This window comes from Jaculus jaculus, chromosome 19 (assembly GCF_020740685.1).
Source record: "Jaculus jaculus isolate mJacJac1 chromosome 19, mJacJac1.mat.Y.cur, whole genome shotgun sequence".
Lineage (NCBI taxonomy): Eukaryota > Metazoa > Chordata > Mammalia > Rodentia > Dipodidae > Jaculus > Jaculus jaculus.
The window spans coordinates 51,767,670-51,795,307 of record NC_059120.1 but is presented as its reverse complement, the minus strand read 5'-3'; the positions used below and the strand labels follow the sequence as shown (position 1 = coordinate 51,795,307).

Sequence of the window (27,638 nt, the reverse complement as noted above, 5' to 3'; positions counted from 1 at the left end):
CCAGAGCTGGGGGATTCTTTATTAGAATGGCGCTGCGGTTCCGATCAGAGGCCCCCCGGGTTTAGCCCTGGGACACAGGCTCTCCTCTCCCTGTTGGTCAAGACTCGCAGAGGCAGCGGGGGGGGAGGCACCAGGCTAGAAGCAGAACTGGAAGGCCTCGGACACGTGCTCCTTCCACGCCTCCAGGCTGGGGAGCGGGGCAGAGATGCCCATGACGTGCCAGGTCTCCCCGTCGGACACCATCGAGGTCTGGTAGGACTGCAGCTGCACGCCTGCCTGTGCCAGGAGTCCTGGAAGGGCGGAAACCCTCTGGTTAGCAGGGGCCGCGCAGGGGTGAGGGGGCCCCAGCACTGGCCGGAAGTCAGGTTTCCGTGGTCCCCGCTGCCTCGGGGTAAGACGCAGGCAATGCCCTGCAAGGGTGGGACCAACAGGGCACCTTCGGAGATTGCATATCCCGGCCATCAGAAAAGGAGCTCTCAGGGCTGGAGAGATGGCTCAGCGGTTAAGGTGCTTGCCTGCAAGGCCTAAGGACCTGGGTTTGACTCCGCGGGACTCACATAAAGCCAGACGCACAAAGTGGCGCGTGCGTCCGGAGTAACTGGATGCCTTGGGGTGCCCATGCTCTCCCCTCCTCCCTGTGTGCCTCTCTCTCTCTCTCTCTGTGCGTCAAATAAATAAATGAAATAGTTTAAAAGAAAAGGAGCTCTTAACCTGCCCCATTGCCAGGTTAACGCTATGGAAGAAAAGCAGTGATGAAACTAGGTCCCCTCGGGCTCTTAGGGAAACACCATCTGCCTGTTCTGGACAAACTCCATCCAAAGTCCTCAGCAGCCCAGGCTCCAGAAGATAGTGCCACACCAGCAGGAACACTCTGACAGGCCCTGCCGTGGCCAGGCCAGCGTCTACAGGTAGAGGGAAACCCAAGCTTCTGGAAACGGGTGTGCAAGCTTGGCTCTCATGGCTGGGGGAGAATGGGCCCGGGGAAATAGGCCTCCGGGTCCCACCTCTGCCCGCACTGCTGTGACCTTCGATCAGGCATGTTTCCTCTCTGAGCGCAATGTCAGCCCAAAAGTCGTGGGAACTTGCACGAAGATCCTCAGTGTACCGCAGATTCAGCCACCAACGCCCCCCCCCAGCCCCACCCCGCGATCCACACCCCCACAGCCTCCTCCTCACCAATCATTGTGGGCAGCATCACGGGGTTGGAGGGCTGAGCTCGGAACATGAGGAGGGGCAGGCCGCGGCGCAGAGGCACTTCGGGCTTGAACACCGCTCCGTTGAGCATCTGTAGCACTGGGGTCGTGCCCTGGACTGAGCCCACAGCCTGGTAGGGGGCACCCGCCAGGGCCACAGTCAGGAGGCATTCCCCGCTGTTCTGCTCCCCTGAGGCCATGGGGCTGTGGGAAGTGGTGACCTGCACAGACAAGGCAGAGGACACTCCTTAGGTCACCCCGCCTCGCCACCTATGTGCAGCGTTCTGGCTTGGCCATGAACTCAGCAATTTGGGGCCAAGGACAGACGGGGGTTAGCCTTGTGCCCCAAAGACGTCTGTCAGGCTTGGAGGGAGGGGCAGGAGCTGGGAAAGGGGAGGGAGGAAAGGACCAGCAGGAACACAGGATTCAGCTACTGGCTAGCTGAAGAGGCCAGATCCCCTCGGCTCTGGCTGCCTGTAGCCAGTGGCCGGTTTGGGATTGCCAGAGAGGAGGGGAGAAAGTTTGTTCTTGTAGCTTCAGTTTTCACTGCTTAAGATGCCCCGAGGGAGCCTGGAGAATGGCAGAAGAGCTTGTCCCCAGGATAGGGAAGCATCTTCCAGACTCCATTCAGATGCAGCCTAGCTCATCCATGTGGCCCCCACGTCCCTCCACCGCCCCAGCTATGAAATTAGCACTCACGAATACGTTAAGCACAGCAGTAGGTTTGTATGTCTACTCTGCAGATGAAGGAACTTATTAAATGTCAAGACTCATACCCACTATGTGGAGCTGTGAATGACTCTTAAAAAATGTGGGGTGAAGCCAGGCATGGTAGGTAGCACATGCCTATAATCCCAGTGTTTGGGAAACAGAGGTGAGAGGGTAAGGAGTTCAAGGTCATCCTTGGCCTATCTCAAAAAAAAAACCAAAGTAGCCAAGTGTGGCGGCAGCATGCCTTCAATCCACTCCTTTAATCCCAGCACTCGGGAGGCAGAGGTAGAAGTTCAAGGCCAGCCTGAGACTACACAGTGACTTCCAGATCTGCCTGAGTTAGCACCAGACCCTACCTCGAGAAACAAAGCCAACCAATCAAGCCAAAAGTAAGGCGCAAGATCAGTGCTGGCAAGAAAGGGGGTACGCACGTTGAGGCCGGCTTCTTTCACCAGCAACTTGGCGTTTACCAAGTTCACGTCCGCCTGCTTGGAGGTGTCTCTCAGGAGGCCGACAATGACTGCGGGGCTCAGACAGGTCCCTGCGTTCTTCAGAGAGGATCCTGGGAACACAGAGACACTCCCTTAGCACCCCGGGAGAGGAGAGAGGCCCCAGGCACTTAGCACTGATGGTTTGGGGGTGGGGGTAAGGAGCGGCTCGCAACAAACACAGGCTGCGCAGCGCTCAGCCAGCTGAGAAGCTATCTGGGTGCAAGCCTGGAAACTCGGGACATTTGAGGCAATCTGAGACACGGCCACATCTGCCCACCTGTCTCCCAGGGGACACTTGGGAACCTGTGTTCCCACATGCATCAGGCTCTCGGAGCTCAAATATGCAAAATATGGGCCACTGACCCAACACTTCCCAGTTACTTGAACTGTTTCCCCAAGAGTCTAGGTTGCCCAGGTTGATGGGCATCCTTTGGCTTTGCCTGGCCCTGGTACAGCCAATGTTTGAGGTCTAGCCACCCCATCCTGCCAATCCTTCCCCAAGTTCAGGTGTTGGACAGGAAATAATGGAGACCAACCCTCTTCAGGGTGAAGAGAGGCCATCTAACAATATCTAACAGCAACAGGGTGTGGGACCCACTGCCAAGGCAGCCTGAGCTACACGGCTGCCCAGGGCTGCAGAGATAGCTGCGTTCCATTTCTTCCCCGTGGCTGAGCCAACACAGCCCAAGGACTGTCACCCGCCCATGACCCCCTTGGTAAGTAAGCCACACAGCACAATGTCCTTACTGCCTCACTAGACTTGTTTTCTGGGAAAAGAACCCAAGGCTGGGGAGCAGGGGGGTTCACCCCGCAGGTTGTCAAGTACCACAGGCAGAGCTACAGTCCTACTGCCGAATTCGAGACTCTCCACAGACCCTAACGCCTCTTACGCGAGTCTCTACGGAGGTGGTGGCTCTTGTACCCAAAGCGTGTATAGCCTGAAGAGATGCATAAGCGGGGCTGGGGAGATGGCTTAGAGGTGAAAGCGCTTGCCTGCAAAGCTTAAGGTTCAATTCTCCAGGACTCACATAGGCCAGATGTACAAGGTGATGCATGTGTCTAGAGTTTTGTTTGCAGCAGCTAAAGGCCCTAGCATGCCAATTCTCGCTCTCTCTCTCTCTCTCTCACCCTGGCTGCCTCTTTCTCTCTCAAATAAATAAAACAAAAATCGCCAGATGTGGTAGTGCATGCCTTTTATCCCAGTACTTGGGAGGCAGAGGTAGGAGAACTGCCATGAGTTCAAGGCCAGCCTGGAACTACAGAGTGAATTCCAGGTCAGCCTAAGCTAGAGTGAGATGCTACCTTGAAGAACCAAAAAAAAAAAAAAAAAAAATTAATGAATTAATTAAAATAAAAATTAAGCCGGTAGCAGTTAAACGCTTGACTGTGAAGCCTAAGGACCCTGGCTCGAGGCTCAATTCCCCAGGACCCATGTTAACCAGATGCACAAGGGGGGCACACAGGTCTGGAGTTTGTTCTCAGTGGCTGGAGACCCTGATGTGCCCATTCTCTCTCTCTACTCCCTCTCTCTGCCTGTCTGTCACTCTCAAATAAGTTTAAAAAAAAATTGAAAAAATAAATAAATTAAGCCAGGTGTGGTGGTGCACGCCTTTAATCCCAGCATTCGGGAATCAGAGGTAGGAGGAGCACTATGGGTTCGAAGCCACCCACAGACAACATAGTGAACTCCAGGTAAGCCTGAGCTAGAAATCCTACCTCAAAAAAAAAAAAAAAAAAAAAACCCACAAAAATAAATAAATGTAAAGTTTGATTTAAAAAATGCAAAACATGGGGCTGGAGAGATGGCTTAGCGGTTAAGCGCTTGCCTGAGAAGCCTAAGGACCCCGGTTCGAGGCTCGGTTCCCTAGGACCCACGTTAGCCAGATGCACAAGGGGGCACACGCATCTGGAGTTCGTTTGCAGTGCCTGGAGGCCCTGGCGCACCCATTCTCTCTCTCTGCCTTTTTCTCTCTCTGTCTATCACTCTCAAATAAATAAATAAAAATGTATTTAAAAAAAAAGCATGATCTGTGAAAATCAAATACAAAAATTTTCCCAAAGCGCTTGTACCCCCTCACCCTGTCTACGTTCAGTACGAGCTGCTGACCTCAGACCAGGGCCCAAGTCCACCGGAGTCTCTCAGCAGCAGACACACAGTGGGCAAACGTGGGCATATCTTGGCCACTGCAGTGCCCGCCCCCGGCTCACGCTGCGTGGCTTACCCTCTGTCACCACCTGGATGGTCCCTTTGGGGGAGCCAGCCCAGGCTCGCATCAGTGTGCCTAGAGCTTCGGCCAGGCCGATCCAAGGCTTGGTGTGTGGGGAGAAGGCACTGGTAAGAGCCTGAGCATTTACCTGTGGGTGGAAAGAAGGCCACAAGGTGAGATCGGAAGTGACAAATAAAAGGGTGCACCTGCCTAACTCCGTGACAAAAGCAAGGCATGGGGAGATGCCTGGAGGGTGACAATGACTTCTGCTAAGAGCTGCAGAGTCGGACACAAGGCTGGCCTCACAAGGCGGCTTGGGCGGGGATTAAGCTCCCTCCGTGGGAGACTGGCTTCTCTGCGGGAGAAGGGTCTGGAAAGCACAGGAAAACACGGGGGCTACAGATAGCTTAGAGCAAGTGGTAGTGCTTTCTGAGATTGGCACTCCCAATTTGCCTTGAAAACCCAGCACTTGGGAGGCAGAGGTGGGAGGATCGCCGTGAGTTCGAGGCCACCCTGAGACTTCATAGTGAAATCTAGGTCAGTCCGGAATAAATAAAATATGTTTCAGCCAGGCGTGGTGGTGCACGCCTTTAATCCCAGCACTTTGGAGGCCAAGAAGGATTATTGCTGAGAGTTCAAGGCCACCCTGAGGCTACATAGTGAATTCCAGGTCAGCCTGGGCTACTGTGAGACCCTACCTTGAAAAAGAATATATATATTTTTTTTTCCAAAAGAAGAAGGCTGGAGAAATGTCTTGCCTGTGAAGCCTGAGAACCCGGGTTCAATTCCCCAGAACCCACATAAGCCAGATGCACATGGTGGCTGGAGTTCATTTCTATCTGCCTCTCTTCTTTTGATATAAATAAATAAAATATGTTTAAAATAAAAGGAAAAGGGGGGAAAAAAAGAATTGAGAGGGAGCTACAAAGGCCCTGCACGTCTTAGTGAAGGAGGCAGTGAAGCCCCAGCCAAACCTTTGTCTCCCAGGGTCTGGGACATTATCTGATACTACGGGAACCTTGGGGCTTTCCAGACTTACAATTCAACGTGTCGGTTGGACATGAAGGGGCGTGTTGTGAGGCAAGACAAGGAGTGGGGATGCCAGGGAAAGCAAAGGAGCCGGCTGGCAGGGAGAGCTCACTGGGAAGAGGAGAGTCACTCACTGCAGGGGGAGCGCCAACTAGGAATATGACATGATGCCCAGGGCTTTAGCACCCCACCCCCAGCACCCACTGAGCACAGCTCCACCAGTGCCCCGGGCAACACTCCTTCACTCCCAAGGCATGCGGACAACAAAGGACCCTTTCTCTAGAGGCCAGGCCTGGGAAGGGCCGGGACACAGCAGCTTTGGAGCTGCCCCAAGCCTTGGCCATCAAGGCCACTGACAGGCAGCTCCTATCCATCTCGGCCCAAGGGCCGTTCAAGCACATTGCCTCCCCTTCCGCTCCCAGAGCTGACCACTCCCCCACTTCTCTCCTCCCCCACCTCCACCAGGACCCTCTTCCCCTCCATATTGTGGTACTCACAACCCCTGCCAGAGACTTCCCCTTCACCATGTCCACAAACTGGACTGCGATCTCCTCCCCACAGCGGCTCTGGGCCTCCCTGGTACTGGCGCCCAGATGGGGGCAGCTGATGACATTCTCGTGGTCCACAAGGGCACGGTCCCGTGGTGGCTCCTGCAACGAGAGAGAGAGAGAGAGAGAGAGAGAGAGAGAGAGAGAGAGAGAGAGAATGAGAGCTCAAGGTTGGCTACAAACAGACTATACTCCCTCAGCTATTGGTCCTACGAAATTTCTCGACGTGGTGCACGCTGGGTGTGGTATGTGTGCAGGGTACTTCCGTGTGCATGTTGCATACACATGCATAGAGCAGAGCAAGACCCGGCTCTCTCCCTCTATCATTCCATCTGAGTTTCCTGAGCCGGCCTCTCGCTGTACCTACAGCTCCCTATTTTCTTTCTTTTTTTTTTTTTTAATTTTTTTTTAACTTATTTATTTGAGAGTGACAGACACAGAGAGAAAGACAGATAAAGGGAGAGAGAGAAAGAATGGGCGCGCCAGGGCTTCCAGCCTCTGCAAACGAACTCCAGACGCGTGCGCCCCCTTGTGCATCTGGCTAACGTGGGACCTGGGGAACCGAGCCTCGAACCGGGGTCCTTAGGCTTCACAGGCAAGCGCTTAACCGCTAAGCCATCTCTCCAGCCCCCTATTTTCGTATTTAGACTGGCTGCCCCAGGAGCTCTAGCCTCCCTGTGCGTTCACTCCTCCTCAGCTCTGCAGTGATAGACAGGTGTGGCTATGCCCAGCTTTTTGTCTTGGTTCTATGACGTAGGGTCTCACTCTATCCCAGGCTGACCTGGAATTTACTCTGTAGCGTTAGGGTGGCCTTAAATCCACAGAGATCCTCCTACCCCTGCCTCCCATGTGCAGGGATTAACGGCATGTGCCACCACGCCTGATCTTTTTGAAAATATTTATTTATTTGCCAAGAGAGAGAGAGATTGGGCACACCCGGGCCTCTAGCCACTACAAATGAACTCCAGATTCTTGTGCCTCTATTGCATCGGGCTTTCCATGGACACTGGGGAATCTAGCCAGGGCAGTCAGTCTTAACCACTAGGCCATCTCTCCAACACTGTGTGGCTTTTTCCAAGGGTGCTGGAGATCCGGTTCAGGGCCTTGCGCTTAAGCAGCAAAGCACTCCTTACTTGCTGAACCATCTCACCAGCCTTTGCAGGCAAGTACCTTAGCCAGCAAACCATCTCTCAAGCCCTAAGTTTCTCTTTCTCTGACCCAAATCTCAAATCCGAGTCATCGACCTAAGCTATTTGCCTGTCTCCCCAAGCTATCAAGATGGCAGCAGTCTAAGCCCAAGACCAGGACTTGAGTCACATGTTAAACACTTAAAACCCGAGTTCTGCAGAAAGCAGCAAGGTTGTCCCTTAAGAGAAGCTCCTCACACTACTCAGTTGTGCTCCTGGCCACACGGCTTCCCTCATTTACCACTGGCGTGAAACAGTGGCCTGGGGCTAGAGAGATGGCTCAGCGGTTAAGGCGCCTGTCTGCAAAGCAAAAGGACCCAGGGTTCAATCCCCCAGGACCCATGTAAGCCAGGCGCACAAGGTGGTGCATGCATCTGGAATTTGTTTGCATCAGCTGAATGTCTTGATGCATCCATTCTCTATCTGCATCTCTCACAAATAATACATAAAAATAAAAGCCATATATATATATTTTTTTTTTTTCAACAGTGGGCTGTACTCCTGCAAAATAGTAGGTTTTTCTTCCTGCATCCTCTCCTCTTAAATCCTCACCAACTGGGCTGGAGAGATGGCTTAGCAGTTAAGCGCTCGCCTGTGAAGCCTAAGGACCCCGGTTCGAGGCTCGGTTCCCCAGGTCCCACGTTAGCCAGATGCACAAGGGGGCGCACGCGTCTGGAGTTCGTTTGCAGAGGCTGGAGGCCCTGGCGTGCCCATTCTCTCTCTCTCCCTCTATCTGTCTTTCTCTCTGTGTCTGTCGCTTTCAAATAAATAAATAAAAATTAAAAAAAAAAAAAATCCTCACCAACCGTGGCCCCAGGTTCAACACACACACACACACACACTCTCCAAGGCTACAAGCACTTACTTCTGTAAACACATCCAGTGCCGCGCCAGCACACTGACCCGACTGCAGAGCCCGAAGCAGGGCGCCTTCGTCCACAATTCCTCCCCGAGCACAGTTCACTACCCGCACACCCTTCTTGCACAGGGCAAAGGTGTGGTCGTTCAGCAAGCCTGGAAGAGAGGAGAGATGTGCCTGCTGGCCCGTCGCTCAGCACAGGCCTCCACCCCTTTATGCCTCTCTCTCTCTCTCTCTCTGCTGAGCCCACGGTCGGCTGCCTTTGCTCTCACCTTTTTTTTTTCCTTAGGGTTCTTTGAGACCGGAAGCCCTGAGCCAGATATGGGCTTGACTCAGGTTAGAAACATGCTACTACAAGTTCTGTTTGAGTAGGTAGGTCCAAGAATCAGAAAACCCTACCAGGCTTAGCGGTTAAGGTGCATGCCTGCAAAGCCTTAAGGACTCAGGTTTGATTCTCCAGAACCCACGCTAGCCAGAGGCACAAGGTGGCGTATGCGTCATCTGTAGTTATTTCGCGGTGGCTGGAGGCTCTGGTGTGCCCGTTCCCACTCTCTCCCCTCCCTCTCTCTGTCTCAAATAAATAATAAAATAGATAAATGTTTAAACAGAGAAAAATCTGCTGGGGTGCCAGGAAGCACCCCCCCAACACTGGCTGCACATGTACCCAGATCACCCCGACGCCTTTTGTGGTTTTTATCCTGCTGCACTCTGTTTGCAGAGCACTCAGTGATTCGGCTGATGTTTTGAGAAGGACACCTGCCTGCCCCAAAATGCTGGGATTCGTTTGGAGTGTGTCTTCTCTGGCTATCAGGGAGGCCTGATATTTACCCATAACCTCAAGTTAGCCAAAGACATGCCCTCCTTCTGAAAAAGGGAGAGGCTGCCACCTACTCTGTCCCGTACACGCCGTCATCCACATAAACCCTACGTGAGCCGTGCACCCCGAGATGCATAAAAGAACCCACCAGGCTGCCTGGAGTCCCCAGGACCGGTTGGCTTGTCCCAGCCTCAGCTCAGTTCCTCGACACCGGTCGGTTCACCTGGTGCCAACAGGTAACGACGCCAGCACTCGGAGGCGGGGCAAAGCAACAAAGCACCACCGCGCTCAGCAGGCCCTAGGGCAGGGTCCTCTCGACACCTGCTTTTTCCTGCAGCTGCAGAAGACCCAGGCCCTTGTCGGGTCTGTCGGGTCTGTGGCCTCTGCGGCCCAACCCACACTTTACCTGTGGTGGAGGGCAGGAGAGGCGTATGCACAGTGATGAAGTCACAGAGAGGCCAGATCTCCTCCAGAGGCATCTGCTCAACACCAAAGGAGGCCGAAACTTCTGGAGCAATGATGGGGTCATAACCTATAGTCTGGTCAGAAGTGAGAGGGGACAGACATCTTCACTAACTGACAGTGTTGTTACCAGCAAGACAACCACCATTTATTGAGCATTTAGCACATAGCAAGCACATGCTAAGCCTACGTTAGTCCCCAAAACTTGAATTGCCACAATACAGGGAGCTACTCTTTTGTCCCCTGTTGGAACAATGGGAGAAAGCGGACACACCTAAGAGACAGTCACATCCAGAGCAAGGGGACGGCTGTCCACCACCAAACCCCAAGCACAAACAGATGCGAGGGCAGCTCATGCGTGGCTGGACGGGGCTCAGAAGCCCTGGGAAAGAAGCCCTTGCTGAGGGAGGGTGATCGTGTGGGAGCAAAGGTGCCATCTCACAGAGCAGCAGGAAATGGGGAGGGGGGCAGCTGCCGCTGTGCGCCCCGGAAGCGAGCCTTTATGCGGAGCGAGACGTGAGTCAGGAGAGCGCTGGTGGGACCAAGAGGATCAGGAAAGGGACCAGGTTGTGTCACTGAGAACAAGGATGAAGCCGGGCGCGGTGGCGCACGCCTTTAATCCCAGCACTCGGGAGGCAGAGGTAGGAGGATCGCCGTGAGTTCGAGGCCACCCTGAGACTTCATAGAAAAAAAAAAAATAAAACAAGGATGAAATATCAGGACCGGCACGCAAGCACAGAGGACGCTCAGCACAGCTCCTTGCTTTATAATTTTTCTTTCTTTCTTCCGTGCTTTCTTTATCTTTGGTTTTTTCAGGCAAGGCCTCACTATCCCAGGCTCATCTGGAATCCACTTTTATAAGTTCCACAGGCATCCTCCAACTTCATTTGTGCTTTTTGTTTCTTTTTAAAGCCCAGGTTGACCTTGAACTTGAGGTCCTTCTGCTTCAGACTTTGGAGTTATAGGTCTGGGCCAATAGGCCTGGCTGTGAGATGCTTTTTTTCCCCCCTCTCCTAACTCATACTTGATGGTGAAGCACTACAATCTCCTTGTTTTGTAAGGGAGAAACCCAGACGGAGACCACACGGCTGGACCGGAAGATAAGGGAGATATTCGGGTCGCGGAGCCTGCCCTTCCTTTAGGGCTCTACATGCTGGGCACCAGAAGAAAAGTGGGAGCTGGGGGTGTAACTCAATCAGTAGAACACTTGCATAGCATGCTCAGAGCCAAGGGTTCAATGCCCAGCACCGCATTAAACCGGCTGGCAGGAAAACCAGAAGTTCAGGTCCGGGCTGGAGAAATGGTTTAGCAGTTACGATGCTTGCCTGCAAAGCCTAAGGACCCAGGTTCAATTCACCAGAACTCACGTAAGCCAGATGCACATGGTGTCACATGGCTCTTGAGTTTGTTTGCAAAGGCAAGTGGCCCTGGAATGCCCATTCTTTCTCCCTCCCTCCCTCCCTCTCCCTCTCTCTTTTATCCCCAAGGTAGGGTCTCACTCTAGCTCAGGTTGACCTGGAATCAACTAAGTAGTCCCAGGTTGGCCTTGAACCCTCGGTGATCCTCCTACCTCTGCCTCCCGAGTGCTGGGATTAAAGGCATGCGCCACCACGCCCAGCTCTCTTTCTCTCTATTAAATAAGCAAACAAATAAAAATGCTCAAGGCCATCCTCAGCTTCATAGCGAGATCAAGGCCAGCCTGGGATACATGAGAATACGAACAGAAAAAGAAATAGCAAGAGAGAGAAAAAGGGAAAGGGGCAGGTCAACACGGAGATGTCTGCCCCTGGAGTGGCGGGATCACAGTGGGGGATCACGAAAGGGGGCAGCTGTGCCCCAAGCACAAAACAAGCAAATCCCCACCTCTGACCCATGAAAGGTAGAGTGGGAAAGCCACAGCACTGTGTGACAGCCACGCGGGATGAGACAAAAACTTGTCATCAGAGACGGTCTTGGGGGCCCAGCATGCAAGTCCCAGCAAGAGCCATGCTTCCTTGCAAGGTGACCATGCCAGTAGACAGAATGTCAGTAGCAAGCAATGACAGTCTACCTATCCTCTCTCTGCCTGCCACCCAAAGGCCTTTCCAGGCCTGTCTCCGGGGGCTGGACCCTTCTCAGCAATACTGACTGGGAAGAAAGAGGTGCAGGAGCCGTGAGGATCACAAAAATACTGGCATTCGAGAATCAGGAGAGACAACAGAGTCTGCGGTGTCCACAGAGTGTTTGGAACTAGGACGCCTGCCTCAGCTGTTGCCAACTGTGTGCCAAGGTCTTCATCTTATAGAAGAGCCGCTGAAGGGATGATTTCAGTCCCCCACTAATCTAACTTCCACTAATCAATAATTATTTGAGCCAGGTGTGGTGGCGCACGCCTTTAATCTCACTACTTGGGAGGCAGAGGTAGGAGGATCGCCATGAGTTCAAGACCACCTCGAGACTACAGAGTGAATTCTAGGTTAGCCTGAGCCAGAGTGAGACCCTACCTCGAAAAACCACTCTGACCTGGAATTCACTCTGTAGTCTCAGGGTGGCTTCGAACTCACGGCGATCCTCCTACCTCTGCCTCCCAAGTGCTGGGATTAAAGGCGTGCGCCACCACGCCTGGCACTGAGTTACTTTTTGGAATAGGAATAAATGCTACTTTCCTATATAAAGAGAACTTCCATTCGCAGTGCAGAGCTTTGAGGGGCGGGGGGCGTGAAAACGGTTGTGAGTAAGGCAACGTTTCCATGAGCCCTGGACACAAGCAAAACTGAGGGACCCTCCCAGCCGCCAGTGGAGCCTTTAGGGAAAAAGATACTTCCTCCAAAAAAAAATAATAATACTTCCTCCCTCTGTTCTCAGGCAGCTCCAAGGGCTCGTGGGTCTAGTGACTTTCCCAGACATTGTCATTCCGCTCGGATGGAGCCGGGTCATTTCTGTCCAGAGGAGTTACCAAGGGAAGCAGAGGAAGGAAGAATCCTTGCTCTTGTCCTGTGTGTGCCGCCTCTGAGGCTGGCATGAACAATGGTCCTGTTCACCCCTAACCCACACGTTCTCATGTTCTCGTGAACACCGGGGAGAGGAAGGGACACAAGACAACCATGGAGGATGGAGAGAGCTCACGGCAGTACAGAACTACCTGTTCCACCCAAAGGAGCCCTGGCAAAGCCTGGCACTGGCCGGGGTACCAGCTATGCCGCTAGGTGCCTGGAACTGAGAGGTGGAGAAAAGCAACTTTCACGGTGGCTAGTGGGCACTGGCTCAGTTTTCCTCACAGACAGCCAGTGTCTCACTTGTCTGCAGGCCACTGCCAGATATGAACTCGGCCAATAAAAGCCCTATTCACATTTTTCACTTGGGATAGATAACCAGGGCACAAAGGAGCTGAAGTCGGCCAGGGACTGGAGTTCTCATACCAGCGGGGCATGCTGAGAGGAAGGAGGCGGGCTCAGAAGCCATGAGTCTGCCTGGGTCCTCTCCATGTCCTAAAAAGGACACGCCTACTACAGGGAAGTTGGGGGCTTGAGAGATAGTACCTTTTAAGGCACTTGCAGGGAAAGCCAAAAGGACCCAGGTTCGATTCCCTGGTACCCATATAAAGCTAGATGCATAAGGTGGTACATGCATCTGGTTGGTTTGCAGTGGCTAGAGGCCCTGGTGCACCCATTCTCTCTACCTCTGTCTTGTCCCTCTGTCTCTCTCTTAAATGAATATTAAAAAAAAAAAAAAGAAAGAAAGAAAGGACATTGTGGGCTGGAGAGGTGGCTTAGTGGTTAAGGCATTTGCCTGCAAAGCCAAAGGACCTAGGTTCAATTCCCCAGGACCCACGTAAGCCAGATGCACAAGGGACACATGTGTCTGGAGTTCATTTGCAGTGGCGTGAGGCCCAGGTGTGCCCATTCTTTCTGTCCGTCTCTCTTCTTGCAAATAAGTAAAATTTTAAAAAATTAAAAAGGAAGTTGTTGGAATGCCTCTAGATACACTTTTCTTTAATGTTATTTATTTATTTATTTATTTATTTGCAAGCAGAGAGAGATAGAGGAAAGACAAAGAGAATGGGTGTACCAGGGCCTCCAGCCACTGCAAACAAACTCCAGATGCATGCATCACTTTGTGCATCTGGCTTTTATGAGGGTACTAAAGAACCCAAGTCATTAGAGACTTTACAGGCAAGTGCCTTAACGGCTGAGTCAGCTCTCCAGCCATAAAGGTGTTTCTTTGTTGTTCGTTTTCTGAGACAGGGTCTCGCTGTAGCTCAAGCTGACCGCTACTCACTCTCTAGTCCCAGGCTAGCTGGGAACCCAGAGATCCTCCAACTTCTTCCAGGGATTAAAGGTGGGCGCTGCCACGCCCGCCCTCTGTTTATTTGAAGATAGGGTCTTGCTATGAGGTCCAGGCCAGCCTTGAACTCATGAGCCTCCTGCTGTAGCGTCAAGTATAAGGCACGCGTCACCATACCCAGCCACTAATCCTTGTTGGAATTTTGAGAAAGACAGAGCAATTAATTGCTCTAATGTAAGGCTATAAATTTGCTGCTGTTTCCTAAATTAGAAGAGAGAGAAAAAGACAGGATACAGCAAAATCATGGTAACAAAACAGGAAAGAATGGGTGTGGCATAAGAAGGCTTTCTGGGGCTGGAGAGATGGCTTAGCGCTTAAGTGCTTGCCTGTGAAGCCTAAGGACCCCGGTTCGAGGCTCAATTCTCCAGGACCCACTTTAGCCAGATGCGCAAGGGGGTGTATGCATCTGGTGTGGAGTTCATTTGCAGTGGCTGAAGACCCTGGTGCACTCACTCTCTCTCTATCACTTTCAAATAAGTAAATAAGAATGAACAAAAAAAAAAGACTTTCTGGTCCACTGGGACCTTCCCCCAAGGTTTTGATTTCAATAACGGACCCCCAGACACACACACACCACCACTACCTTTACTGTTTATTTAATAAGGGACTTTAAAGACCTATTTTGGACAAAGTCTCTGGCCTTTCTCAAGCCAAACTGCTTCATCCAATATTGCTATAAAAACTCTCACGTCAGGGGCTGAGGTAGCTCAGCAGTTAAAGGCACTTGCTTGCAAAACCCGCTGGCCTGGGTTCAACTCTCCAGCCACTCACATAAAGACACTCACTGGCCAGAGTTATTTACAGTGAGCGGCAAGAGATCCCGTGTCAAAGAAAGTGGGTCAAAGATAACTCATGCGCCCTCCACATGCACACAAATAAGCAAATTTTTGTTGTTGTTAAATAAAGAAAGCACCAGGTGTGGTGGCGCATGCCTTTAATACCAGCACTCGAGAGGCAGAGGTAGGAGGATCTCCATGAGTTCGAGGCCACCCTGAGACTACATAGTGAATTCCAGGTCAGCCTGGGCTAGAGTGAGACCCTACCTCGAAAAAACAAAAAAGAAAAAACAAAGAAAGCAAGCTCCACATCCAAGCAATCAGGCAACCCCTTACCTTCATCCCAAAGGACTGCATCCGGGTAGCCACCTCTCTCCCAATTCTGCCCAAGCCAAGAATCCCCAAGGTCTTTCCATTCAGCTCTGTTCCCATGAACTGCAAATACACAGGGAAAAAGGCAAAGATGCCCCAAGTGAGCACCAAGAAGAGCAGAGCCTGGGCCCCGAGCCGGGAAGGTGGGGGCCGGGGACGGGGCAGAGCTGCGGCCCTCACCTTCTTCCTCTCCCATTTGCCGGTCTTCATGGAAGCTGTCGCCTGGGGAATCTGCCTGCAAGGTCACAGACAGGTTTAGCATCGTCTGATCTATAGCCCAGCCTTCCTCTGCCATGCTCACTCCGGCAGACAAGCTCAGTGTGCACCTGGGGACTCAAGGGTTCAGGACAGAGGGGGTAAAGGGAGGGCTGGAATGCCAGAGTCTTGGCAAGACCTGACTGGGGAACCCAGGGACTTCTGTCCCTGCCAGGAACCTGGTGGTGGGGAAGAGGGAGAGGCTCTGACCCCCTCTTAGCATTGGCCAATCTTCCAGGGTGTGAAGGGTCAAATGCACGGGAAGTTGGGGACTCTGATGATCCAGACCCTTCCACTCTGTCCTGAATGCCTGACCCCGGTACTTTCAACATGTCTTCCCATCTAACTCCCCTGCCCCCCAAACCCCTAGACAACTTCCTCATACAGGTCTAGAATATAGAAAAAGTGTCAAGTAGGGCACAGGGAAAGGGTAAGATGTGTGATGCGGGACACAAAGTGTGAGGGCAGCCTCAGTGACAGGACACACTAGTTAAAAAAACTCAACTTTGCGGGCTGGAGAGATGGCTTGGCGGTTAAGCGCTTGCCTGTGAAGCCTAAGGACCCTGGTTCGAGGCTTGAGTCCCCAGGACTCAAGATAGCCAAATGCATGGGGGGGGGCACTCATGTCTGGAGTTTGTTTGCAGTGACTAGAAGCCATGGCGCACCCATTCTCTCTCTCTCTCTGCCTCTTTCTCTGTCACTCTCAAGTAAATTTAAAAAAAAAAAAAACATATCAGCCAGGCATGGTGGCGCACGCCTTTAATCCCAGCACTCGCGAGGCAGAAGTATGAGGATCGTCATGAGTTCAAGGCCACCCTGAGACTACGTAGTGAATTCCAAGTCAGCCTGGGCTACAGTGAGAACCTACCTCAAAAACCACAAAAAAAAAAAAAAAAAAAAAAAAAAGGAAATAGGAGAGAAGCCATGCGTGGCACCCAATCCTTTCCTGTAACACCATGGCTCCGCACTGTCTATGAACTTGCTGCTACATCATGAACAACAGGCCTGCGCCCTCTCCCGTCCCCACCTCGGGTGCTCAGGACCAGCGTAATGCACGCTCACCAGTTTGCATGACACCAGATGGAAATACTTCAACCCGTCTCCAGGTCTGTGTGCTCGGCTAGCGTTAATCGCTGACATGCCACCCACGCTGCCACCCCCGCTGAGCAGTCAGTCAGAGGCTTACCTGGCCAGGCACATGATCATCCCACAGGTGAGCTCCGCAGCACTCAGGCTATTTCCATTGGGGGTGCTAAAGACCCAAGAAAAGGGGAGAGAGACATCAGTGCGCTGTCCCCATTAACTCAGTATGTCACTGGCCTCACCCTGGCCTCCTGCGCCCAAGGGAGGACCTCCCTCCCAGAAACGCTATCGCCGTGCCCACTGTGAGGCTGAGATTTGCCTCACGTGGGGGCTGGGGAAATGGCTTAATGGTTAAGGCCCACGGTTTGATTCCCCAGGACCAGTGTCCGCAGTTCGTTTGCAGTGATTAGAGGCCCTGGTGTGCCCATTCTCTCGTTCTGTCTGCCTCTTTCTCTCTCTCTCTCTCTCTCTCTCTCTCTAATTAGATAAACAAATAAACAAAAAGTAAACATCTCTAGAAATAAAGGCTATAAGAAGGTAAGACAAGGGACTCTGGAAAAGATGACAGGACTCAGGGTAGCCTTGCAGGAAGACCACAGGCCTCCTATTTCCCCCCAGGCTGGAGCAGGGGCGGAGGGGGGCTGGGCCTGCTTGCCGCTGGGTCTGTCTATAGGGTGGGTTATCCTTTAACAACATTTTCTTTTTCTTTTCTGGTTTTTCAAGGTAGGGTCTCGCTGTTGCCCAGGCTGACCTGGAACTCACTATGTAGTCTCAGGGTGGCTTCGAACTCATGGCGATCCTCCTACCTCTGCCTCCCAGAATGCTGGAAATAAAGGCGTGCGCTTCCACGCCCGGCCCTTCACTTTTAATACACATACATACATATATACCATACATACATGTATATAAACATATACATGTATGTACGTATGTATTTTAAATTTATGTGATGTTGGGCATGGTGGTGCATGACTTTAATCCCAGCACTTGGGAGGCAGAGGTATGAGGGATGGCCATGAGTTCAAAGCCACCTTGAGACTACACAGTGAGTTCCAGGTCAGCCTGAGCTAGAGTAAAACCCTACCTCAAAAAAACAAACAAAAAAAGCCGGGCGTGGTGGCGCACGCCTTTAATCCCAGCACTTAGGAAGCAGAGGTAGGAGGATTGCTGTTAGTTCGAGGCCACCTTGAGACTCCATAGTGAATTCCAGGTCAGCCTGGGCTACAGTGAGACCCCTACCTCAAAGAACCAAAAAATAAATAAGTTTATGAGAGAGAATGGGCACACCAGGGGCTCCTGCCACTGCAAATGACCACCTGATGTATGCACCGCTTTGTGAATGTGGCTTTACGTGCATCCTGGGGAATTGAACCTGGGCAGCCAGGCTTTGCAAGAGACTCCGTAGCCGCCGCGGCACCTCGCGGCCCTTCCTCCGCTGTTTCGCTCTGCCCCCTCCCCCGCACCCTCAGCGTCCACAACGTACTTCATCACCAGAATGCCCTTCCTCGTTGCCGCCTCCAGGTCCACATTGTCCACGCCAGTCCCAGCCCTGCCCACCACCTGCAGCTTCTCCACTGCGTTGATGACATCAGCAGTGACCTTGGTGGCCGAGCGGACAATAAGGCCTTCACAGTCCTGGGCAAGAGAAAAACACAAGGGTCCATGCAGTCCTACGAGATGCTGGAGGCCTTTGGCACACCACCCCTTTCTCCCAAGAGAAGTCCATGTCCGGAAGTGTGGGGAGTCAGCTCTGGCCTCCTCACTGAACGCTGCAGGGAGACGTGGATCAGGACAATCACTGACTTTGTTTAGATTTGAGCCCGGCTGTGGGGCTGGAGAGATGGCTTAGCCATTAGGGCACTTATGTGCAAACCTTAAGGACCCTGGTTCAATTCCCCAGTACCCATGTAAAGCCAGATCCACAAAGTGGCACATGAGTCTGGAGTTCGTTTGCAATGGCTAGAGGCCCTGGTGCACCTGTTCTCTCTCCATCTGCCCCCTCTCTCTTAAATACATAAGTTAAATTAATAAATAAGAGTGGCTGTGAACCAGCAAGTGCTTTGTTAGCATGCCCGGCAAGGGACAGCATTAGCTCTGGGAACCTACTTCATTCATCCCTCTCCCTAAATGTCACCTAGGAAGAACCTGCGTCTCCCACCTACCCAAGACCATCATAGTAGGAGGAAAAGGTCATGACATCAAAATTAGAGAGGGGGAGGGGATGTGATGGGAAGTGGAGTTTCAATGGCAAAAGTGGGGTAAGGGAGGGAATTTCCATGGGATATTGTCTACAATTATGGAAGCTGTCAATAAAAAATATATATATATATTTAAAAAAAAAAAGGCCGGGCGTGGTGGTGCATGCGTTTAATCCCAGCACCGGGGAACTTGGGGAGGCACAGGTAGAGGGATCACTCTGAGTTCGAGGCCACCCTGAGACTACAGAGTGAATTGCAGGTCAGCCTGGGCCAGAGTGAGACCCTACCTCGAAAAACCAAAAAAAAAAAAAAGGAAGCTGTGTCTCATGTAGCACCTGGACTGCGTGTTCCTTCAGTGAATCCAGACCAGCGTTGAAGCCAGCCAGCGACCATGTCCTCATGAGCTCCGCTCCACACATGCTAATAATCTTCTCACCCCCCGCTTTGCTCCAGCCAGGCGGGAGTCCCTACGTGCAGGCTTTCAACTCAGCCCGAAAGAATGACCATCCTGAGCTGCAGAAGTGGCTACTTGCCAGGTTCGATTCCCCAGGGCCCACATAAACCAGATGCACAAAGTGGCACATGCATCTGGAGCTCCTTTGCAGGGATTAGAGGCCCTGATATGCCCATACACACACACTCTCTCACTCAAATAAATAAATAACTATATATATGTATATATATATATATATATATATATATACTAAAAGAATAAGGCTGGAGAGATGGCTTAGCACTTGCCTGAGAAGCCTAAAGACCCATGTTCAATTCTCCAGATCCCATGTAAGCCAAACACACAAAAGGTAAGGCAGGTGCAAGGCCGCACATCCCCACTAGGTGGCGCAGGCATCCGGCGTTGGATTGCAGAGGCTGTAGCAGGACAGAACAGGAGCCCTTCTTCACCCCTCCCCCCACTGTCTAAACTAAATAGAAGAATGACAGTATCTGCCATATGCCCATCCGGAGGAATCAACACCAGTACACGCTGGGTGCAACTCTAAGCTGTAACCCTTCCCAGCAATAGAAGTGGGCTTCTGCCTTGAGTGTGGGAGGGGAAATGCAAGATGAGAGGTATGGTGCCTTGCCCTGTTCGAACATCCCTTCCTCTACTGTCCTTGGAGCCACTAGAGAGCAGAAGTGGGGTGGGATCAATCCCCCTCTGAACCCAGGTTCGATTCCCCAGTACCCATGTATACATGGTAGTGCATGCATCTGCAGTTAGTTTGCAGGCCTGGAGGCCCTGGTACACCATTCTCCCTCTCTCTCTCTCTAATAGAAACATATGCCGAGTGTGGTGGCCCACGTCTTTAATCCCTGCACTCGGGAGGCAGAGGTAGGAGGATCGCAGTGAGTTTGAGGCCACCCTGAGACGACATAGTGAATTCCAGGTCAGCCTGGGCTAGAGTGAGACCCTACCTGGGGGGTGTGGTATCTGTATACATGGAGGACAGTCCTTAATGTACCAATTATAGCCTGAGGGAAGGAGCGGTGCCCTGGAGTCTGAAGGCTCAGTAAGTAAAAGGTGGGTCAGTTCCTCGGCTCAGTAAGTGTGTGCCAGTGAACTAAAATAGGCCAAGGAGAGGGCTATGGTTGGAGGTGGTTGGAGGCCTCGGCAGCGAGTAAACCGAGCTGATCTGTGTGGGATGCCTAGTGTTAACACTGAATCCGCTGCTTCTGAAGCAAGTCTCCAAAAGCCCATGGCCCTTGGGACATCTGTCTGTCTGCTTGGAGAAGCTTCAGGTTCCTTGGAGTGAGAAAAGGCTGGTTGTGAAGCGTAAGGGCCCCGGTTCGAGGCTCGATTCCCAGGACCCATGTTAGCAGATGCACAAGGGGACGCACGCGTCTGGAGTTCCTTTGCAGTGGCTGGAGGCCCTTGTGCGCCCATTCTCTCTCTCTATCTGCCTCTTTCTCTATCTGTCACTCTCAAATAAATTAAAAATAAATAAACAAAAAAAAAAAAAAAAGAAAGAAAGAAAGAAAAGGCTGGTTGCAGGCAAAGGAGAGATACAGCGGCTCCATCTACAAAGGTGCTTATTACAAAAAGATGTCTCCATCCCCGGCAGCCTGTGTTTGCCGTAGGAATTCTCCAGAAGGGTTCAGAGAACAGCTTTGAAGGGAGGATGGATGCCCATGGATATGGACTGGGCAGAATATCTGGAGCAGGACTGGGCCACAGCTGCCACATCTGAACTTGGTGCAAAGCTTGGTATGATTATGTCTCCATGGTCAGTCCTTGCTCCATGACCCCTGCTCGGACCCTTCGTCGTGGGCTGACCACTTCTGAAGGCGGTTTTTTTTGTTTCATTTTTCGAGGTAGGGTCTCACTCTAGCCCAGGCTGACCTGGAATTCACTATGGGGTCTCAGGGTGGCCTCGAACTCATGGCGATCCTCCTACCTCCGCCTCCCGAGTGCTGGTGCAAACTACTGAACTACTCAAATGTTGGCTCTTGGGGCACTGCTATGTCGTATAAACCTGAAATCCAAGCATGTGGGAAGTGATGGTAGAAGGATCACCCTACGTTCGAGGCCACCCTGAGAATACAGAGTGAATTCCTGTTCAGCCTGGGCTAGAGTGAGACTCTACCTTGAAAAACAAAACAAAAAATAAATAACAATTAAAAAAAAAAAAAAAGAAAGAAAGAAAGGGCTGGAGAGATAGCTAAGCAGTTAAGGTGCTTACCTGCAAAGCCCAATGACTCAGGGTTTGATTCCCCAGTACCCATGTAAAGCCAAATGGACAAAATGGCACATGCATCTAGATACCCTAGTACACCCATTATCGCTCTCTCCTTTCAAATAAATAAGTAAAATAGTTTCAAAAATAAGGAGGAACTGGTGGCTCACGCCTTGAATCCCAGCACTTGGGAGGCAGAGGTAGGAGGATCGCTATGAGTTCAAGGCCACCCTGAGACTACAGGGTGAATTCTAGGTCAGCCTGGGCTACAGTGAAACCCTACCTTGAAAAACCAAAAAATAAAATAACGAGCTGGGCATGATGGTGCACGCCTTTCATACCAGCACTGGGAATGCAGAGGTAGGAGGATCACAGTGAGCTCAAGGCCACCCTGAGACTACAGAGTGAATTCCAGGTCAACCTGAGCTACAGCAATACCCTGCCTCAACAAACAAAAAATTAGGGATAGCCGGGCGTGGTGGCGCACGCCTTTAATCCCAGCACTCAGGAGGCAGAGGTAGGAGGATCGCCATGAGTTCGAGGCCACCCTGAGACTACAGAGTTAATTCCAGGTCAGCCTGGACCAGAGTGAGACCCTACCTCGAAAAACCAAAAAAAAAAAAAAAAGGGGATGCAGGGCTAGAGAGATAACTTAGCAGGTTAAGGCACTTGCCTGCCGAGCCCAAGAACCCAAGTTCCACTCCCCAGAACCCAAGTAATCCAGATGCACATGGTGGCACAAGCATCTGGAGTTCATTTGCAGTGGATAAAGGCCCTGGTGTACCCATTCTCTCTCTCAAATAACTAAAATTTTTATATTAAAAAAAAAAGTTTGGGCTGGAGAGATGGCTTAGCCATTAAATAAGGGACATTCCTGCAAAGCCTAAGGACCCAGGTTCAATTCTCCAGATCCCACAGTGGCTAGAGGCCCTGGCACACCCATTCTCACTCTCTTTCCCCCTCTATCTAACAAATAAAATAAACCTTAAAAAAATAAATAATTTTTTTAAGTTTTATTTAAAAAAAGGAGGCAGCCCAGGACTACAGTGAAACCCAACCCAACCAAAAAAAAAAAGAAAGAAAGGAGGCAGAAGTAGGATTATTGTGAGTTTGAGACCAGCTTGGTACTACAGAGTCCCCAGCTCAGCCTGGACTACAGTGAGACCTGCCTCAAACAACAAAACAAACTAAACCGGGCGTGGTGGCACACGCCTTTAATCCCAGCACTTGGGAGGCAGAAGTGGGAGGATCACAGTGAGTTCGAGGCCACCCTGAGACTACCTAGTGAATTTCAGGTCAGCCTAGGCTAGAGTGAGACTCTACCTTGAAAAAAATAAAATAAAATAAAAAACTAAAAATAAGTAACAAAGAATTTTCTCCTGTGCATGCCTGCTTTCCAACACTAACCCAGGACTGGGGAGAAGAGCGGAGCTCAAGTTTGAGCACCCTAAAAAGCAAATTCTTGGGCCGGGTGTGGTGACACACGCCTTTAATTTTGGGAGGCAGAGGTGGGAGGATTGACCTGAGTTCGAGGCCACCCTGAGACTACATAGTGAATTCCAGGTCAGCCTGGGCTAAAGTGAGACCCTACCTCGAAAAACCAAAAAACAATTCTTGGGCTGGAGAGATGGCTTAGTGGTTAAGGCGCTTGCTTATGAAGCCTAAGGATCCAGGTTCAATTCTCCAGGTCCCACGCAACCCAGATGCACATGATGGCGCACTGGTCTGGAGTTCCTCTGCAGTGGCTAGAGGCCCTGGTGTGCCCATTCTCACCCTCTATCTCTCCCTGTCTCTAATAAATAAATTTAAAAACAACAATCTCCAGCTACCTAGCCCCCCACACACACACCCACACTTCCTTGTCACTACCCAAGTGGCCCTTCTTCATGCCCTCTGCCGTCTCCTGCTCTCAGCCTGTACCCACTCCCTCCGCTGGGAGTTGGGAAAGAGCTCTGCCACTCATCCAGCTGACCGACCGCTGCACCAGACAAACTGCCAACTCAGCAGCCGAAGCCCGTTCCCGTTCAAGTCCACACCCGCTGCCCTTCCCAAGAGCACGGGCTGGGCCTTGGGGAGAATTACGTACTTGTACAAACTCAATCCCAGCCGTGCACGCCTTTAATCCCAGCACCCAGGAGGCAGAGGTAGGGGGATCACCGAGAATTCAAGGCCACCCTGAGACTACATAGTGAATTCCAGGTCAGCCTGGGCTAGGGTGAGACCCTCCCTCGGTGGGGGGGGGGGAGGAGGGGGGGGAGGTGTGCACAAACTAAATTCTAGTGTGAAAGCTGTGGACTTGCTATTTTAAACATTTGATTATTTATTTATTTGAGAGCAACAGACACAGAGAGAAAGACAGAGGGAGAGAGAGAATGGGCGCGCCAGGGCCTCCAGCCTCTGCAAACGAACTCCAGGCGCATGCGCCCCCTTGTGCATCTGGCTAACGTGGGACCTGGGGAACCGAGCCTCGAACCGGGGTTCTTAGGCTTCACAGGCAAGCGCTTAACCGCTAAGCCATCTCTCTCCAGCCCGGACTTGCTATTTTAAAAAGAGCCTGGGCTCGATGTGCTGGTACATGCCTTTAATCCCAGCGGAGGCAGGAGGATCTCTGAGACCATCTCTCAGTTGTGGCTCTGTATTTACACACTGCACATACACCCACGCGCGTTCACACACACAGGCACCTGCGCACACTCACACCTCCCAACACACGGAACAGAAACCAAGTACATGAAATGCTAAGGTTCTCTATCAGCATATGCCTGTTTCCTCTTTGTCACAAATGCTGGCCATGACTGGGGCTTAATTGAAGCCTGCAGTGCACTAAGGGAGAGATTACTGCCAGTGCAGGGTGTGAAACCACTAAAGCACGTCTAGGTAGAATGGTAAACTTCCTTTGCACTGGGAAGATTTTAACTGGACAAGAGCAACAGCCACTATGCCAAACCCCTCTCTGAAGGGGATAAAATGAGGAGGGAGGAAATGAAGGCCCTTTTGCTGGTGGTCCAAGATTAATTAGCATTCTAAACAGGGCTGTTTTTTTTTTTTTTTTTGCTGCGGTCTAGAGCCCTGCTCATCAATGCAGCCTTTGATGACCACTCAGCTCCTTCCCGTTCTTTACAGACTCAGCTGCTGGTGTTCTAACTTCAAACTGTCACCTGACCAGCTGTCTCAGGGGAGGCAGGCTCTGCTCCCTAGCTAGCCTACAAACTCCAACCCTCCTTTATATATATATTGGATATATCATATACTATATATCACACAATATATATTTTATGTATATGATAAAAATTTATGGGCTGGAGAGATGGCTTAGTGGTTAAGCGCTTGCCTGTGAAGCCTAAGGCCCCCGGTTCGAGGCTCGATTCCCCAGGACGGACCCACGTTAGCCAGACGCACAAGGGAGTTCATTTGCAGTGGCTGGAGGCCCTGGCACGCCCATTCTCTCTCTCTGCCTCTTTCTATCTGTCTGTCGCTTTCAGATAAATAGATAAAAATTAATTAATTAATTAATTAATTATATATAAGTATATATTTGTGAGTAAAGGATATGTGTGTGTGTGTGTGTGTGTGTGTGTGAGAGAGAGAGAGAGAGAGAGAAAGGGTGTGCACCAGGGCATCTTGCAAACAACCTCTAGATGCTACTTTGTGCATCCGGTTTGCCGTGGGTACTGGGGTTTGGAAGCAAGCAGACAGTCTTGAACAACTAAGCCACTCCACTTTTTGGGTTGTTTCAAGACAGGGGTCTCATTTTGTAGCCCAGGACCGGACTTCAAACTCCCAGAGACCCTCCTGCCTCAGCCTCCAGACTATTAAGATTACAGGCATGAGCAAGCTAGGAAACAGGGGCCAGTCAAGCTTCTCTCAGAACAGGACAAGGGACTGGGCACTTAAGATACAGAGGAAGGGATCGGAGGGAGGCAGGGGCAGGGCACTGGGAGACGCTGGAGCAGTTGGGGCCACCGCGCAGCCTCCGCGGTTTAAGGGCCCCCACAGGCACGGCGGAACACGTGGAATTTGGGGGTGGGGAGTGGCGGGGCGGGGCTGATTGCTGGGGTAGGAAGGGTTAGGAACGAAGTACTCACAAAATAAATTGTCCTAATTTAGAACTGAGCAGGGTCACCTAAATTAGCAAGACCTTTTCCAAGACAGGTAAAAGATTTTAACAACCGGAGGCGTGCTCCTACATAATATAGATAGATGACAATCACATTCCCAAGGGGCGGGTGGGATAGGCTTCTGGTCTAGTCCAGTGACCCCACGAGGAAGACAAAAGTGGATAAAGGCCGGGCGTGGTGGCACAAGCCTTTAATCCCAGCACTCGGGAGGCAGAGGTAGGAAGGATCGCAGTGAGTTCGAGACCACCCTGAGACTCCATAGTGAATTCCAGGTCAGCCTGAACTAGAGTGAGACCAAAAAAGTAGATAAAGGCCAAAAACCTAGCTCGGCCTGCGGCATGATGTGATGCGTGCGCCCCGGGATCTCGCCCTCCACCCACTCCCCCCCCCAACACCCCCATTTCTCCAAAGCACCCACGGAGGCCGAGAGGCTGTGAAAGCTCGCGGCGCTCTTGCATCAGAAAAAAAGGCGGTGCGCGTCCAGCGGAGCCGGGTTGGGGGGCGGGGGAGCCTGCTTCTCCCCCCCCCACACTCACCGCACACCCCTCCCCAGCAGCCATGCATGCACACGGGACCTGGCTGAGAGCGGCCAGCGTACCCCGAGCCCCAAACCCTTGCAGGCCGACAGAAGTCGGCAGCGAAGGGAGCCGCAGCGGGGGCCCGGGCAGCACCCGCGTGCCAGCAGGGCACCCGCGTGGCGCCCCTCCCCCGACGCCCCCGCGCGGGGAGCCGGCGCTGGGCACCCCGGGGTCCCCTAAGGCGCGAAGGCACTTGGAGCGGCTCTGGCATCCCAAGCAGCTCGCAGGACCAGTTGGAGCAGCCTGCGCTTGGCAGCGCCGGCGCGGGGAAGGTGGGGAGGGAAGGCAGCGCTGGAACACGCGGTTGCAAACTGCGCGCAAAGTTTGCATCCGCAGCTTTGCCCCCACACCTCCCTCCGTCTCCCCCCAACTTCTTGTCCCCCAATTTCAGAAGTCCACACCCCAAGCCCCGGTGCAGCCCAAGCAGTTTAGCCAAAGGATGCCCCCCCCCACGCACACACCCCCCCCCCCTCACCCTTCCAGCTCTCTCCTTACCTGCAGCTCGGCTATCAGCTCCTCTTGGCTCAGGTTCTGTTTCTCCACCACCTGCAGCCCTCCATCTTGCAGGATCTTCCGGCAGCAAGGGTCCAGGCTGTCACTGATGAGCACTTTGCGTAGATTTGCGAAAGCCATGGCCGGGAAGAAGACGATCAGGCCTCGCAGCCAGCAGCTATCGGCGGAGAGAAGAAGCTCACGGGCCGGCAGGCTCCGGGGAACTGGCCAGGATCCTCGATCTCCCGCTTCTCCCCCCCCCACCCCCCTCCCTCCCTTGATCTCTCCCCCTCCCCACACTCGGGCTCCGATCTGCTCCTTTCGATTGGCTGGGAGCCCTCGAACACCCGGTGACCCCGCCTCCTGCCGCGGGCCAGCGCCTCCCAGGTCCCCGCCCCCTTCCATTGTCCCGCCGCGGCGGATTTCTCCAGCTCCGAGCGCTTCCTTGCCGGGTGCACCTGGCTGGCTACGGGGGGTTTAACCGATCCGTAGCCCAAGTGAACCGGGGACTTTGCGTTCTTACCTTGCTTTTCTTTCATGGGCCCATTGATTTGACTAGAGAATACTTGGGCCCAGGAGTACTTAAGCGGCATGTGCAAAAAAAAAAAAAAAAGCAAGGTCTCCCCTGGCATGGGGAGATGGTTCAGCAGTTCAGGCGCACTTGCCTGCAAAACCTAAGGGACTCGAGTTCGGTTCCCCACTACCCACGAGAAGCCGGATGTACAAGGTGGCGCATGCGTCTGGAGTTCGCTTGCAGTGGCTAGAGGTCTCACTCTCAAATAAATAAATAAATTATTTTTTGTTGAAAAGAAAGAGTCACCGTAATACACCCTAATTTCTTAAGCATTTTAATATTTAATTTAATTTACGGGAGAGAGAGAATGGGCGCTCCAGGGCCTCCAGCCACTATAAACCAACACCAGATGCGTGCGCCACCATGTGCATCTGGCTTATGTGGATTCTGGGAAATCAAACCTCGGTCCTCAGGCTTCATAGGCAAAAGCCTTAACCGCTAAGCCAGCCCTCCAGCTCATGACTTTTTTTTTTTTTTTTTTTTTTTTAGTTTTTCGAGGTAGGGTCTCACACTAGTCCAGGCTGACCTGGAATTCACTCTGTCGTCTCAGGGTGGCCTTGAACTCATGGCCATCCTCCTACCTCTGCCTCCCGAGTGCTGGGATTAAAAGACAGCAAACGGTCGTGAGTATTTAAAGGTAGTCCTGGACATCTGGTGGCCTAAGACACATGAGTACAAACACACTAGTTT

General features: G+C 52.1%; 1 protein-coding gene across 1 annotated transcript; it reads right to left on the bottom strand.

Moving 5' to 3' along the window:
• Phgdh (phosphoglycerate dehydrogenase) lies at positions 1-26,628 on the bottom strand. The gene is made up of 12 exons (XM_045138336.1): positions 26,378-26,628; positions 17,797-17,948; positions 16,417-16,482; positions 15,156-15,210; positions 14,940-15,038; positions 9,449-9,581; positions 8,232-8,380; positions 6,129-6,281; positions 4,618-4,750; positions 2,336-2,466; positions 1,177-1,414; positions 1-290 (listed from the first exon to the last, which is right to left on the bottom strand). The coding sequence occupies exons 1-12, from the start codon at positions 26,513-26,515 to the stop codon at positions 136-138; spliced, it is 1,602 nt and encodes a 533-aa protein (XP_044994271.1). The 5' UTR covers positions 26,516-26,628; the 3' UTR covers positions 1-135.
• Positions 26,629-27,638: the final 1,010 nt, after the last annotated feature.